Raw genomic sequence first — 12,199 nt, 5'->3', positions numbered from 1 at the left:
TCTCATCTGAGCTGTGCTCCTTTATGGAAGGTATTATTGTGTTTGAAAGAACACAATATATAATAAATGTATGTATGTTCTATAATAAATGTATGTTCTTTCGAAAAAAGTTCGAAAATTTTCTTTCTTTTATCCGTACTTAACTTTTTAATAAAATGCACGATTAATTCTTGTCTCGTTTAAACAGCTTTTGGTCTATCGTTATTTCGAAATATTTGAACATCGTGTGAATTTACTATTTAATTTTACAATATCATTTACTATATAATTTTACAATTATAATTTTACAATATCAATAATTTACAATAAGTGAGGGAAAAATCATTGAATGTTATATCTAGATGTCTATATACTATTTTAAACAATACATAACTCGAGATACTCGTTTCGTCTCTTCATGATACTTACTGGCAATACCGAGTACAAATATGATGTTCTTTGAAAATAAAAAATGGATTTGAAAACGTTAATGCACGTTTTTTTTCTTTTTTTTTTATTTATTTGTTGAAATTACAATCAATTCTCGCGTTGAGAATTTTCAGTAATTTTTCTGGCGTGGCGCAGTGACATGGCTGTTTATTTACAATAAGTTAATACTTATTATAGATAGGTATAATTTATAAGTATTATAAGTAAGTGCATATGCTTAATTTGGATAATTAAATGAATCTAACGTTTAGGTCTAGCGGGTAGTGCCTCTTCAGCCTGCGAATCTGGTCCGTCGTATCGAGTAGTCCAGTGATTAGGGGGTTTCGGTGTTTGTTGACTCTTTTGCTATATCTGTCGCTATATTTTGCTATTTCCTCTTTGACTGTAGGTATCTTGAGGTCGCGATGGATGGTTTCGTTGGTAACATACCAAGGTGCGTCTATTAAGGCTCTTAGCGTTTTCGATTGGAATCGTTGTAGTATTTCGATGTTGGAGTTACTTGCTGTTCCCCATAATTGGATTCCGTAGGTCCAGACAGGTTTTATTACGGTCTCGTAGAGGGTAATTTTATTCTGTATGTTTAGTTTGGAGCGTCGGCCCGTGAGCCAATAGAGTTTTTTTAGTTTGAAGAGCTGCCAGTTGGTGTGTTGGTTGTGAATGGAGCCATTAGGTGTATTCTCGATGATTGTTGAACTGACTGTTGCTATCACGGGAGAATGATCAGAGGAGAGATCAGCCGAGGAGTTGATCTGGACGTGTCTTGATGGGATATTTTTAGTTATGAAGAAGTCGAGAAGGTCGGGTATTTTGTTGGTGTCAGTGGGCCAGTATGTGGGTTCGTATGTGGTGAGGTAGTTGAGGTTGTTGTTTATTATGCTGTTTAAAAGGTTTTTGCCTCTTGCTGTAACCAGTCTGCTGCCCCATTGGTTGTGCTTGGCGTTATAGTCTCCTCCAACTATGAATCTATTGCCCAGGGTGTCCAGGAAGTTATCAAAGTCTTCTTTGACGATGAAGTGTCTGGGAGGGCAGTATACTGCTGAGGTGGTGATTGAGCCATGACAGTCTTCTATTGCTACGTTTGTTGCTTGGAGGTAGTCTTTCTGGAATGATGGAAGTTCGTAGTGCTTAATACTTGCTTTGATTATTATTCCGGTGCCACCGTGGGCCTTTCCGCTGGGGTGTTGGGTATGGTAGAATTTGTAACCATTTATTTTCAGGTAGCTCTTGTCGGTGAAGTGGGTTTCCGATACGAGCATTACGTCGATTTGCTGGTGTTTTAAGAAGAGTTCTAGTTCAAGTTTGTGTTGCGCTAGACCGTTGGCGTTCCACAGTGCTATGCGCCTTGGTTTTATTTTGAGTCGCGGCGTGCTAATTTTTCCACGATGAGTGTTAGTAGCGATAGCAAGTGATTTATTTGCTCTGATTGTTTCTCTATTTGCTTTTCAAGCCTTGAGGAGTTGTCTGTGTTAGGTGGGTTGGGGACACTGTTTTGGGGAAGATTCCTTTGGCTGTTCGGGTTATTTTGGATGCCTTGTACTGCTTGGGCATAGGAGGTTGAGGTGGAGATGAATTTGGTAGGACTGGGTGTTTGGTTGGTTGAGGGGGTTGGGGTAGTCGTGAATTTCGGCGGGCTGGGTGTTTGGTTGGATACCTCTTTTGCTCTGAGCTTAGGGTATCTGTTCGTGTATAGTGTTTTACATGCTGGGCAGCCTTTGTAGTTGGCAGGATGGTCCCCCAGCCAATCAGAAATGGCGGGTATTCTATGAATCCTATTCTTCAATGTTTGCAGAGCTGGATATTGATCGAAAGCAGCTGCCCCAAATATATACTCAAAATTTTCAAGGGCTGCTGCAAAGACGAAGTCCGCCCATGTCGTCTGAAAAAAGGTTTGTATACATTTATTTTGTACTTCCTCTATTAAACAATTTTTTTAATTTACCTTGAAAAATGTGAAAAATCGAACTCTTAACTAAAGATCACTAGCTTTTTAGGAAGAATTTGGATTTTTATTTTATTGTCAGAATTTAATGGTTAATTTTAGAAACTTCAACCTTTGGAGGTATTTGTTAATTAAAAATGACAAAACTGGTATTATGTAAAAAAGAGTAATGTGTATCCTGAATCAATGTCGAATGGAAATTAGACAGTTCTATAAAAATAATCCTTCTCACGATTCCACAACTTCATAGCTTAATTAAATACAATTCTTCGGCGATATAATTACAAATACATTTACAGGAATTGTGTAATATGATAAATATCTCGTTAAAGAAATTGAAATCGTAAACTCTAGATTCTAGTATTCTTTCACTTTCATGTTTCCTATGAGCCCTTCAATCGCTAAATATTTTGCAATGAAACACGTATTATTAAACAACATAATCATACTAAATTAATTTAATGTGACTATTTATTATTATTATATAATAACACAGTGATGAAAGAAATAAACTGGTCAGGTAATCTAAGGAACGATAATACGTATCTATGTCAGTGACAGTGAGAAAAATTCAGATATCTGTACTTAAGTGATTACACTTATAAGTATCATTATATATTATATAAATATGATATTTCGAATGGTATCATTTATCACTCATTAAACAAGAGTGTCATATCCAGAGAAATGATTTTACATATCTTAATCTTTGCTTTGATTACGATAGTAATAATTTCTATCAAACTTGATGAGGAAGATACATGAATAATTATCTAAAAGCTGAAAATCTTGGCAAATTCATTTGTACATAAACTAACAGGAGTGAATTTTAAAGATACACTCTGCTCTCAACAATTAAAGCTGTCTTGTCGCAACAAAGTTTCAATAATTTTTTATGGACAACATGGCCCAGTTTGCACAAAGACTAAAAATTTTAACATTAAATTTGGATAAAAAATCTTACGATAGAAGGAATGATATATCCTTCATTTTCGCCAATAATCTGGTCGAATTTAGTCAAGTAAAATGGTATTGTTTCGTTCAAAAGTTGATTCTTCCTCGCTTCCTTCTTTTCAGGATCCTCCTCCATGCGATAGTAGCAGATATCTGAAACGTATATGAAACCAACCGTTACGTTCATTTGTGTTTTTCCCCCCAAACGAAGAGAAAATAAGTTGTGAAAGAAGGAGTAGCCTCTCATAGTTCCTACAATTTCTTCATTCTCTTTGCTTTCTTCAATATTGTCTCAACAAGTTCCTGTGGTTCACGATACTTGAAATATATACAATGTTACCAGCGTGGAAATTGTCTTGGAAACTTGGAAAATCTTTCAAGAGGAACAACATTGCTAACTGAGATTCGAGAAAGGAAAGGTAAGTAAATCCTTGCTTCTACTTAGAGCTTTTTTATTTACTTCTGACGAGTAAAGTACTGTTATTAAAATTTGATTAAAAGTACCAAGAATGTCGAGATATAAACAACCATTTGTGGAAAGGTCAGGAGAAGCAGAATTATCGAATAAACTTTATATAACTCTTAGTGATTAAGTAAGAGAAGAGAAACGAGAAAAAAGTCTTTTATCTAGGTCTTAATAAAGTATACTATATTTATCTCCATATCAAGAATAACAACAAGATATAAACAGTCTTCTAGAAATTGAGTAAATATTACATAATTACATCTTGAGCAATATTTTGCGTCTTAGCTTTTGCTTAATCATTATGATAATCTTAAATATCTGTAAATTCTTCACAGACTCTTTGCATCTTCTATACAGGTATCTCATGATCATGTGATAACACACAGGAAGAAAAAAATAGAGGAAAAAACAGCGTAAAAAAAAGTTGCGTACGAGTATCGTCGCACTACATCATTCGACAATTGATGCACGTCATGGCGATCGTCACGGTTTAAAGCAGGCCATCAAAAACACGTTTGTTATCGTACGGAAAAATCTGCGACGTTCCAGCTGTTCAGGTGCATCGAATTGTGAATCATCGGCGGTACGAAGCAAGGCGAGGGGCGTAAATAGAGAAAGAAGAGAAGAGAAGGATTCTCATAAATGATAAAATATAATCGTTCGTTCCTCGTCGATGGCGGATGGATGGCTTTAATCGTGGACGATATCGATACGATTATATTTTATACATTTGAAACAAATATAAAAGACGAGCAAAAACCAGAGATACGATCGTTATGATATTATTCAATCGGTAGCCTATTTACCTCGTTTTTTGTTCACCTTCTCTGTCTAGTAATAATTTTTCGATTCGACTGGCGTGACGTTACGTTGGCGGTGTAAAAACACGATTTTAAACACCTGCGGATAGTTGCATGAGTTTCGAGCGATTCCATTCCCTTCGATTTATATTTATGCGATCAACGCGCGGATCGTTAACGCATTATGCAGACAGCAGATGTTACGTAATCACACATATCGTAATTGGAAATTAGTAACGTTATCGCGTACCAGGATCTTCCTGTCTTTGATCATTGAGTAACACTTCGTTGTCCTCGCTCCTTCCGCGGATAACCAGCGTTTATCATATAGAGACAGGGATTTGCAAAGAATAAAAGTTGTAGAACGTTGAAAGGCGTTGAGAGAAACGTGATGTTATCCCGTTATTCGTTAACGCAACGCAGTTAAAAAAAATCCCGTAAGAAGATTACGATAATAGATAACCTGAGTCGAGTGTTTGTCGGGGGATCTAAAAGATTCTTTCGAGATGAGCGTCTGAGATCGCAGAGAAGAAAATTTGGAAGCCATCGAATTCGTGATGTCGATAGAAATCTTCAGTTGGAATCGTTGTATCATAACGTAGTCTGCTTATTGTCGATAAGACTTTACTAAACTAAAAGTGACTACTAAAAGTTTCTATCCTCTAAATTCTATCTACGATTCTATAATCTAAAAACTGACTTTTGCAAACAAACTGTAACATTCGCTTAACGGAAAGACATACGTATCTTGTTTGTACTCGTCTTTTCACAATGAATTCTTGAACGTCTGTCTCTGTGGTGACACAAATGCAAAGTCATCTCATCAGTTACTCACCTTGCTCCAAATCTTCAAGAGTATCGACGAGCACTTCGCATATCAGCGCATCCCCTTTGCAATTTCCCGTTAGATCGTACTTCCTCGCCAAGTAAGGCGCCACAGCGTTACCCTGCGCTACCGGTTTCCCGTCTACCTCCAGCACAGGCAGCTTTTTATAAGGCATTGCTAAGAACAAACATGGCTCATATGAACACTGTGTAGAGGGAAACGATCGATAGGAAATCACAACACAGCTTCCGAGGCCGTTGCGTTCTTGTGAATAGATGAATCGAAATCATTTCGGTTTTAATCAACATGGCCTAGTAAAGAAATACAGAAATGTCTTCTTTCTCCTTTTTTTCTTTTCTTACGATTACGATGGACAGGGTATCGCGTGTTTTTGACTGTTGGGAAGAACCCAAAGTTTTTAAAATCAAGGATAAAAGATAATACCAGACACGGAAAAAATATTAGAAAATGTACACGGTTCTTGTAATGAAAATTGAAATGCAAGGAATATAAATCGAATGTCTCTTGCGAACGTAATTTTGTGTTTTACACCGACAGGATTGATTTACAGACTTACGTTGATTTTTTGTTTCTCTATCTGCAAGCGACATATAAGATTATATCGAAGACTATGCTACGTAAAACTTTTATTATACTATTTACGATAGAAATGTCGCAACGGAAGATCGAATTTTATGTCTGCTTTGTTCTTTCGACTTTTTAGCTATGTTCTTGTTCATTTCCGAACTGATTTCAATTTTTTATCCTTTTTTTCCGACAAGTCCTAAAAAGTTTTTAAATTAACGAGAAACGTAGAAGTATTTTTGTATTCCTATTTTAAGTCACCTATTTACGGTTTTCTCAAAATATTCGAAATGCTTCGATTCATTGAAAACAATAAAGATTGCAACACAAAAATTCGAGAATCGTAAGTGAATTAAGTTGGTATTCGATAAACACGATATTACGGAAGCAAAACTTAATGAAAAGTTCGACTTTATTCCGTATGAAATTTTACTTTAAGTAAGTTTAGCCTGCACGTGAAACGAAAGTTTTATATACAGAAAAGTTTGAGTAAATGGTAGATATCTGAGAGTTGAACGATGAATGTAAAAATCGATTCTTCACGCTTACAATCCTTGTATTCAGGCCAGAGTTCTACGGGGATCCTCTCGTCGGTATACTCGATGCCAATGTATGCAAATATGTACCGTATATGTTCGGCACTACCACGGGCATTGAAGCAGATTAGTTTGTAGGTAGGTTCGTCGCTCATTTTCCTTGCTCTGTCAACTTATCCAGAAAAATGATACAATTAACTCGTGTAATTAACAGACTGTGTGCGTGTTTGTGTGTATAGAGAACAATTTATTTATAGATGGAATAATTCGTATAATACGCAAAATAAATCATTTAGAAGGCTGGAATATGTGTTTTTGAAACAATTAATTATGTCGAAAAATATTTCAAACGAGATATAATTATGAAAAAAATAATAATTAAATGTATGTAAATGTATGTAATAATAGTTAAATGTATGTAAATGTAATAATTAAATGTAACTAGCTGTAAAGAAAATAATAAAAAATAAATAAATGTAAAAAAGAATTAAATGTAATTAGTTTCTTTTTACGCACGCGATATTATTGGCGATATATGAAGGTCAACTTTATTTTTTTAAATAGATATATTTATACATATATTTATAGATATAAATACATATATTATATAGATATAATAGTATATATAATATATATAATAATATATATGTCGAGTCTGAATCTCCGAGTCCGAGCTCGAGGCGCCCTCCCGGGAAGGGCTCGCGGGAGGTAGCGGTTCTGCGTTGAAGTTCTCCATCGCCCGGTCGCGCGTGGGGTACCTTTATTGTCGATAGTTACACTAGTGACGAGGGCCTCAGGCTTGATAACGAATCCGTGACCAACGGGAGGACAGGTTCCCTTGCTCTAACTCACACGTGCACCATTCCCTGCTCGTAAGGCACTCGACTTCCTTCACCGATCAGCTCTCTAGCAAGACTGCTCGTCATCCCAACGACGCCACCGAAACAAGACTCCGGTCGAGTGTCTCAGTACACACGATCCTCCGATCGACGTACGATTGCTATCGGTTTGGATACTTGCGATTGTTTCGTTATGGCTATATTAGGCTCTAGGTTGCAAGGTTAGGGTGTTGTCCTGAAGTTCCAGAGGGGCCCCGGCGTCCTTTCGTCTCCGACTCGGCCATCCTGACACTTACACGTCCTCGTGTGTGGCCTGCTGGCTTAGTCTACCCGTCGGGGCTTCCACCACGCAGGCATCGACCCGGCGCTCGTCCTCGGGGCAATGTTTTTCTTCTCGCCGCGATGGACAGCGAGACGCGATGTGTCCCGGCATGTGGCAGTGAAAGCACAACGCTTTTGGTGGTGCAGCCGGTCGGCTTTCCTCCGGGCGTCGGGGGTCCTTCTTCGGTTCCCACTTCGCCCTCTTGCGGCATTCGAATGTCGGATGTCCGTAAATACCGCAGTGGCCACACCTGGTCCAGGGGGCGGGTGACCTGCCTCGTTTGTTTCCGGAGCTCGCTAATGACCTCCACGGCGGGGGCGGGGCCACTCCGTGTATAGGAAGGGCTTCATTTCTCTTTGGAATTGTGTCACCGACGTGATGTCACTCGTGAGCGCTAGTAACGACTAGTTTTAAACGTAAAACGTTCATCGCGCGAGCCCAGCAGATGGAGGGCGGTGGCGGCGAGTACTTCTTCCTTGGTTGAATTTCGCCACTTCGACCCCAGGAGGGTGATGATACGATTTCCGTACGCTCCTGGTGTTTCGCCGTCCCGCGGTAGTTCCTCGGTTACCTTGATTAGCGACGCGGCTGCTACTTCTTGGCCACCGAAGTGCGCGGCGAATTGTTCCTTAAAATCTGGCCAGGTGAGCTCGTCGCCGTTCATTATCTGCGTAAGCCAATACGCTGCCGGACCCTCTAGGGCACGGTTTAGGGCAGAATACAGTGCGCTGTTTTTCAGGGGGTGGTCCCTCATGAGCAGGCCGACGGCTGTGCACCAGGCGGCTGGATCTGCGTCCGCGGCTTCGGGGTTGAAGCGCGGTAGCGATACCCAGGTTGCCCGGTGTCCTTTCTTCTTCTTCTTCCTCTTCTTCTTCCCTAGCGACCGCTTTAGTGCGCGCACGATACTCTTACGATCCCGTGCCGACAACGTGTGTTCGGATGCCACTTCTGATGTCGAGTCTGAATCCGAATCCGAGCTCGAGTCACATTCCGAGTCCGAGCTCGAGGCGCCCTCCCGGGGAAGGCTCGCGGGAGGTAGCGGTTCTGCGTTGAAGTTCTCCATCGCCCGGTCGCGCGTGGGGTACCTTTATTGTCGATAGTTACACTAGTGACGAGGGCCTCAGGCTTGATAACGAATCCGTTACCAACGGGAGGACTATCATATAAAAAGCAACAGGATATACGAAATAATATAATTCTGACTAGGACAACATAAACGCAAGAAGTGTTGATATTGAAAAAAATATTTAATTTTGTATATAAATATTTTCATATCTAAAAAAGTTTCCGGAAGCAGGAAGATTTACAAACAAATAATATCATAAACCGAATGTTTCATGATCCTTTTCTAATTAGAGTGTGTGACAGCATGTGAGAACGTTTCTTAAAAATATGACTTATTGCAATTACTTAATCGCAATTATAAACGATTAAGACCTTCTCACAACGAGGCAATCTATCCAAAGTATAAAACTCGTTATACTTGATGAGAAAACAAATCTCTACTTAGGTTTCATTTCGTTTCATCGCGTTCATAAAAAGTGAATTTGTATGAACACATCGTGCAATTTAGTAATTAGGACCGTTGATCTCGCTGCAACATAGATGGATAGAAAAAAGCCATTTAAAATGATACAACGTCGGGAAGACAATTATGAAAATTATAAATGGAACACAAGATAAAATTGTTTAAGATTAATTCTTCTTTTTTTTTTTTTAATCGCGAGTGTTTGCAAACGAAGTTTCAATCTGTTTACAATGATAGCAATGAGAGGGGGATGTCTATGAAAGTTATAAATGCGATATTGAATAACATTTCTGCGAGTGGGTTTGTTTTTCGTTACAAATGTTTTTTAAACGAATCTGCAATCTGTTGGAAACTACGGAACAGTAACGGCACGACTGATAGGGAAATAAAAAAGATCGCGTTTTATTTGAACAGACAAATCTTTGAAATCTATTCGAAAGTCTATTTGAAATGGTACGAGCTCGAAAAGAACGGTGAATACTATAGAAGAAGGATTAATTAAAATTCTTATTAATCTGTACGCTTTGTATATTAAATACCTTGATCGATGCCAAGATAACAAATTATTATACAAAACAGTGAAGTATCCACGTCTGACATTAATATCGAGTATTACCATTACTGTAATTTAATTTTTAACCGATCCTGAAAATTCCTTAGAACGTAAAAAGTATAAAATGTTACTGTGCATTCCAAGATTAAATGCGCTGTAATTTAGAAACAGTTATGAAGCGGAAACAAATAATTTATTCAGAATAAGAATTCTACGTAATCATGTTAAAAAAAAAACGTACTTGTAACGCGTTTAAACTCCAAATATGTAAAGACAATAAGGGAAAAAAATTAAACGAAGAATCGTATTTTTTGTAAATTCACACAAGATTTTATCCAAAAAAAAATTGGCCTGTACCAATATTTTTATTTGTCGTTACAAGTTACGAGGGTATTAAAAAATTGGCCACGAATGGACCAGAGATAAGAATTTATCAGACTTGCTCTCGTAAATTTCAAGACGTTGCATCGGATATTCTTGAAAATCTTTGGACAATGGCCTCGATATTTCGCAGCTTCTATCCTCGAAGCGGAAGAACTCGGCGTTAAAAGCGACAGAACTGGAGAAACCCGGTGACCGCGAGCCTTTCACGCTCTCGACAGATTTTTCATCACTCGTAATCCTCCCGGTGTCACCCAATTTCCACCCTCGTATTGCGATTTGTTGCTTCCAACGAGGCGACACCTTGTCTTGTGATTTCCTTTTTCGTCGCGTGAAACACGACCGAACACTTGTTCAAACACACAATTCATATTTATCTAACTCGACAAAACGCCGTGTCATTGAAACAATAGCATTCTTTGGCTTTTATGTAAATTCCAATAAATTATGATAATGTTCGTGGAGACATTATTGCTACCTATTTTATCTGTCGTGATCCAAATTGATTTGTGGCTACGTATGTATATATATATATATATTTGTATTTTCTTTTGTTCTTTCTTTTTAATTTATGTGATCTGAGAATTACATTGCTGAGAGTTCGGTGAAATTCGATGCTTTATTTTTATCAGTAGAATCTTCCTTGTCATTGTCAGAGCGCAGACGTTTACGCGTTTACGGAAAGTTTAAGGATACAAAAATACAGAAAAATGTAGAAAATATGCAAGAATATGTAAAATATCGAAAGTACAGTACTTCTAATAATACTTAGTAGCATGCTTACAAACAAATTTCTTTTGTATTTCTTGAAATTGCGTAAAGATTCGCGGTAATTATCGGATTTTTGTCCTCTTTTATCTGCTTTTTTTATTCGCAACTTATATGAGATATGAATTAATATTCAACGACGTGCGCTCTGTGCCACGAAATGAATTATCTCGCGTTAAGACTGCGGCAATTCTTACGTTTGATATTTCATTTAACGAACAGCCGCGCGTTCCTGAGTTTAAAAACCGCCACTCTGAACTTACGCTGAGAATAATATCAGGAAAAGCGAACGAGAGATGATTAGAAAGAAAATGCGAGGAGCAGTGAGGGGGATATTACTAGACTGCGCTTTTTTGTGCAAGTATAGCAGGATGTTTGGGAGTGTAAAATTTTAACGAATGCGTATAATATGAAAAAATATATGAAATGTCCAAGGTATAGTTTTATTAAACTTACTTTTTATAATGCTTCGTAGGTAAAACAATTTTCTATCCAGATTCCACTTTCTCAATTATATTTTCAAAAATGCTCGATAAGGAGTACAATTTTCTACCCAGGTTGTACCTTTCTAATTATATCTTCCAAAATTCTTGATATTCCACCGACGATTTACTTTTTTAATTGTATCCCCCAAAATATGGACCTGCTTAACGTTTAGATATTATTATTTTTTTCGTTGTTACTTGATACGGCTAGCAATTAAATAGTGAGAATAAGAAGAATTGGAAGTGCCATTTTCGAAAAAGAATTTTGTTTTTCCTTGAAGAGGTTGTTTGTATGAAGGTTATTATCACTAAATATGAAGGGAAGTGTAATCATAATAATTCGTACAGTTTTTAACGTTTCATACGTGATATAGGTTGTGTATGATGTATGTTATACGATTAGTTCCCTAAATTAGACTGTGTGCACCATGTGCCAGCAAACTCCCTCCATCGTGCTTGAACATGTGCGTAGATAAATCTGCCTCAATTATCCCATCAGATAAGAAAATCTCTACTGACCTTCTTAAGCAAACTACATAATGGACTTACATATCTTCTCTTAAGATATAAAGAAGATATTTTTTTTATCGTTAATTAACAGATCTTTGAAACGATAGAATAGAGATATCGTAAAATTATATAAAGTATTATAATATGCGTAATAAATAAGTATCGTTATATTTTTCTAATAAATAACATTCCCATAAACAAACAATTTCTCATAAACAGTCGTTTCCCAGAAAACTTTAGTTTCGATACTGGCAACTTTATCTACTTCCGCTCTTCAA

General features: G+C 37.5%; 1 protein-coding gene and 1 long non-coding RNA gene across 4 annotated transcripts in view; one reads left to right on the top strand and one right to left on the bottom strand.

Moving 5' to 3' along the window:
- Positions 1-5,466, top strand: part of LOC126877262 (uncharacterized) — a 28,505-nt gene extending 23,039 nt beyond the window's left edge. Inside the window, exons 1-3 of one of the 3 annotated variants that reach the window (XR_007694886.1) lie at positions 2,280-2,315; positions 3,446-3,741; positions 4,146-5,466. This is a non-coding gene — a long non-coding RNA (uncharacterized LOC126877262). Of the gene's footprint in view, positions 1-2,279; positions 2,316-3,359; positions 3,742-4,145 lie in introns of those variants that run through there. The other 2 variants (XR_007694885.1, XR_007694884.1) reach the window with 2 other exon arrangements.
- LOC126877261 (hematopoietic prostaglandin D synthase-like) overlaps positions 1-11,516 on the bottom strand; it is a 34,560-nt gene extending 23,044 nt beyond the window's left edge. The window contains exons 1-3 of the mRNA XM_050640076.1: positions 11,383-11,516; positions 6,549-6,707; positions 5,424-5,591 (exon numbers count right to left, since the gene is read on the bottom strand). Coding sequence (XP_050496033.1) covers positions 5,424-5,591; positions 6,549-6,690 — 310 coding nt within the window. The 5' untranslated portion in view covers positions 6,691-6,707; positions 11,383-11,516. The remainder of the gene's footprint in view (positions 1-5,423; positions 5,592-6,548; positions 6,708-11,382) is intronic.
- Between the last annotated feature and the right edge of the window lie 683 nt (positions 11,517-12,199).

This window comes from Bombus huntii, unplaced genomic scaffold, assembly GCF_024542735.1.
Source record: "Bombus huntii isolate Logan2020A unplaced genomic scaffold, iyBomHunt1.1 ctg00000139.1, whole genome shotgun sequence".
Taxonomy (NCBI): Eukaryota; Metazoa; Arthropoda; class Insecta; order Hymenoptera; family Apidae; genus Bombus; species Bombus huntii.
Note: the sequence above shows the minus strand (reverse complement) of the source record. Positions and strands in the feature narration are given on the sequence as shown.